Consider the following 3202-nt stretch of genomic DNA (forward strand, 5'->3'; position numbering starts at 1 on the left):
TTTTCATATGAACATATAGGTATTTTGTTCTTTTTTAATAACTAATTCTTCTTACATATTAATAAATTATAAATTAAATAATTAAAACACTAAATGCCGTCCCACTTTAAAATATCAGACTGCGGACTGTCAGTTATGCATAAACAAATCAAATGCATGACTGGTGTGGTTACAAATTGTGTTTTAAAGCTATATCTGTTGACTGTGATCAAAAGACATACAAATTACTGTTTAGGTTTGACTCACCTTATATTAAAAGTACCTGAAATAAAATTAGTTTGATATCTAGTTTAAGAAACTTTTGGTGCTAATTTCGTCAAATGATTAGTTTTTTTTCCACATTAAATCTTAGAACCAATTAAAATGTTGTAATAACAAATTGAGTTTTTGACAAAACCATGTTTTTTTTTTTCTTAACGCGTATAATATTACTTATTACGCTATCTGTTATAGCCTTTTCTAGTGCAGTCAAATCTCGATAACTGAATACTGAATTTTTTGTTACCCTTTGAAGTCTATGTAATATTATTTATATTATATTCTGTGTATAATAATTGTGTCGTATAATACTCAAAAAATACATTTTTATTTCCTTTGAGATTCGAGTGATTAAGACAATACTGTACCAGAAATTTGTCATTATCATTATTTATCTTATTATGATTTAGCTAATGTTCTTAACAAGGTAATTTTTCTTAATAGTCAAGCTAATCAAAATTAGTAATTTAGTTATAATATTCATATGCAATTGTAACGTGCTATTACTCTATAGTCTATATGTTGTATATAATTTTTCAATCCATTTTATCTATTTTTTTTGTTTTATGTTACATCATTTTTGACACAATAAACAAAAGAAATCATTAATTGCATAATCAACAATTCTGTTTTCTTTAGGAATGCAATTAATGGCTATCCAGCGACAACACTGAGAACATGATACCCATTCTACATATTCATCATCCGGTTGACAACGATGCTTATCTGAGTGCCAGTTACAGTATAAACATATATTTGTCATATCTTCAGAATTCTCTAAGAGATAAGTTTTTAAATATTCTCTGTGAATGTTAGGAGCAAACTCTAAACTGAACTTAGAACTGTCCATAATTTTAAATGCATAATATATAATATAAACTCCACAATTAAATGCATCTTCTTGTTTTGGAACGTTTTCAACAGGGCATGGAATAGGTGTTAATAAAGGACATTGTTGTGTATCATCACCGTAGATAACATCTGATTTCAATATTTCAAATACCCTATTGAAACGACCTTTAGATATTCGACCATCTGTGTCATATGGATTAATCGGGTCCATGATATAACACTGTCTGACTTTGAAATTTATAAAGACTATAATCCAGTGAGAATTTTTAACTAACCATGGCAGAATAACCATACTATCCTTAGTGAAAGTAATTTTGTTATACTCTTCTCCAATTTCTTTTTTTTCCATCAGCCATGTCACATCATTGCACGATAAAATATGAGTGTTTTTTAAATCCAGCTTAAAAGCATACGACAACAAACAAATATCTATAACAAAGTTACACAACCAATTTTTTCCAGATAATGAATCAAAATCTGAGATGTGCAGATCGGTCATGATGTTACAATTTTTATCACTAGATAATAAATAACTATATTTTCCAACTAGATAGTCTTTATTTTTTGGCATCTTTATTCGTTTATAGTATGTCAAATCTTTAGGGAGCATATTTTGGTGAAAATCTTTAGATTGCACTGGTAGTTGAAACGGAGTTTTATAACTGCCAGGTGTCGAAATCGATTTCATTAAACAATTATCGTCGAATGGCTTACTTAAATCATGTACAACCACGTCGTTGTTAAAAGGCTCATCAACAGTGAACCTAGACTCATTGTCACATTTGATGACCACAATGCTTTCAATACCATCGACCACTTTGGGTGAAAGATTATTTTCATCAGCTACAGAGATCGAAGACCTTGGGATTTTTAACGACAAGGCTGTGAAAGGACGGTACTTAGTGGGTTGGAGATGTTTGTGTTGTTTCTCTTTTTTTCCCCAACTTTCTATTGCGTCCAAATGGTTATGGCTAGAAATTTCTGAGACTTTTCTTTTCCTATTCACTTTGGTATTTATCTGCCTAGATTCATTGTCAAAATCTAATGCACGCGTACAAGTTTTTTTTCTAATATTATACTTTATTTGTTTGTGTGCATTCATCACACGCTCTCTCATAAGTCTTAAAAACCGACCGCACTTCCACCTTCGGTCACCATCAAGTATGTCAACTTTTACAGTTTTAAACCAAGATTCAACGGTAGCATTACTCTGGCGGATTTCAATGCCATTGTTGAGTTTATTATTCATAATAGGTGTCCACAGTGCTAAGAAAGGTACACACTTGACTATAAACTCGTGTAAATATGATTCATCGTAATATTCATTGCTTATATTTTCATTATTTACAGAACAATGGGGCAAGACGCTAGATTTTACATGTTCTTTGATAGACTGAAATCTACAGTACATCATAGACTTATTTGTGTCGGATTCGCATAGAAATTTATTTATTTCATCTGAATAATCTTTGCCTTCGTTGTTTGATTCATTCAACAGTTGGTGGTTAACATTACACTTGTCTCTCATTGTATTAATAGCATTTTTAGTTTCTCCTGTACTACATGGAGACAACAATATTAATGAAAATATTTTAAACCAATTTTCAATATCCTCCAAACTCTTTGCATTAAACAGTAAACATATCCAATCGATAACATTATTTCTTTTCATCTTTTCTACAGTCTTATTGTGATTTGTCTCAGATTGAAAGTATGTATATACATGGTTTACTATGATTTTTGTGTAATGATTTACACAGATGTTAATGATAGTAACATTAGACCCATCAACATTTTCAACCAATACTCTGTAACACCAGTTAAGATAATCAAATATGGAATTAAAACCATTCCATCCTATACACAATGCATTCATTTGTGCATAACTGAAATCTGTCACTATGTTTGTGAATACAGGCCAAGGCAGTTTGTGTTTTAAAACAAATGCTTTGAAAGCGTTCAACCATTGTGAAATTGCAACTATATCGTGTGCTGAACTAATCATCTCTACAACGGGACACGTTACACTCGAATTCCTAGGTAAAGGTACATTTACCACTAGAACATAGTAAAGTACTCTTTTGGTGTTCTT

General features: G+C 30.7%; 1 protein-coding gene across 1 annotated transcript; it reads left to right on the forward strand.

Moving 5' to 3' along the window:
• The first annotated feature begins 1575 nt into the window (after positions 1-1575).
• LOC126553160 (uncharacterized) lies at positions 1576-2600 on the forward strand. The gene is made up of 2 exons (XM_050208331.1): positions 1576-1594; positions 1780-2600. Exons 1-2 carry the CDS (start codon positions 1576-1578, stop codon positions 2427-2429), a joined length of 669 nt encoding a protein of 222 aa, XP_050064288.1. The 3' UTR covers positions 2430-2600.
• Positions 2601-3202: the final 602 nt, after the last annotated feature.

Source organism: Aphis gossypii, unplaced genomic scaffold, assembly GCF_020184175.1.
Source record: "Aphis gossypii isolate Hap1 unplaced genomic scaffold, ASM2018417v2 Contig00088, whole genome shotgun sequence".
Lineage (NCBI taxonomy): Eukaryota > Metazoa > Arthropoda > Insecta > Hemiptera > Aphididae > Aphis > Aphis gossypii.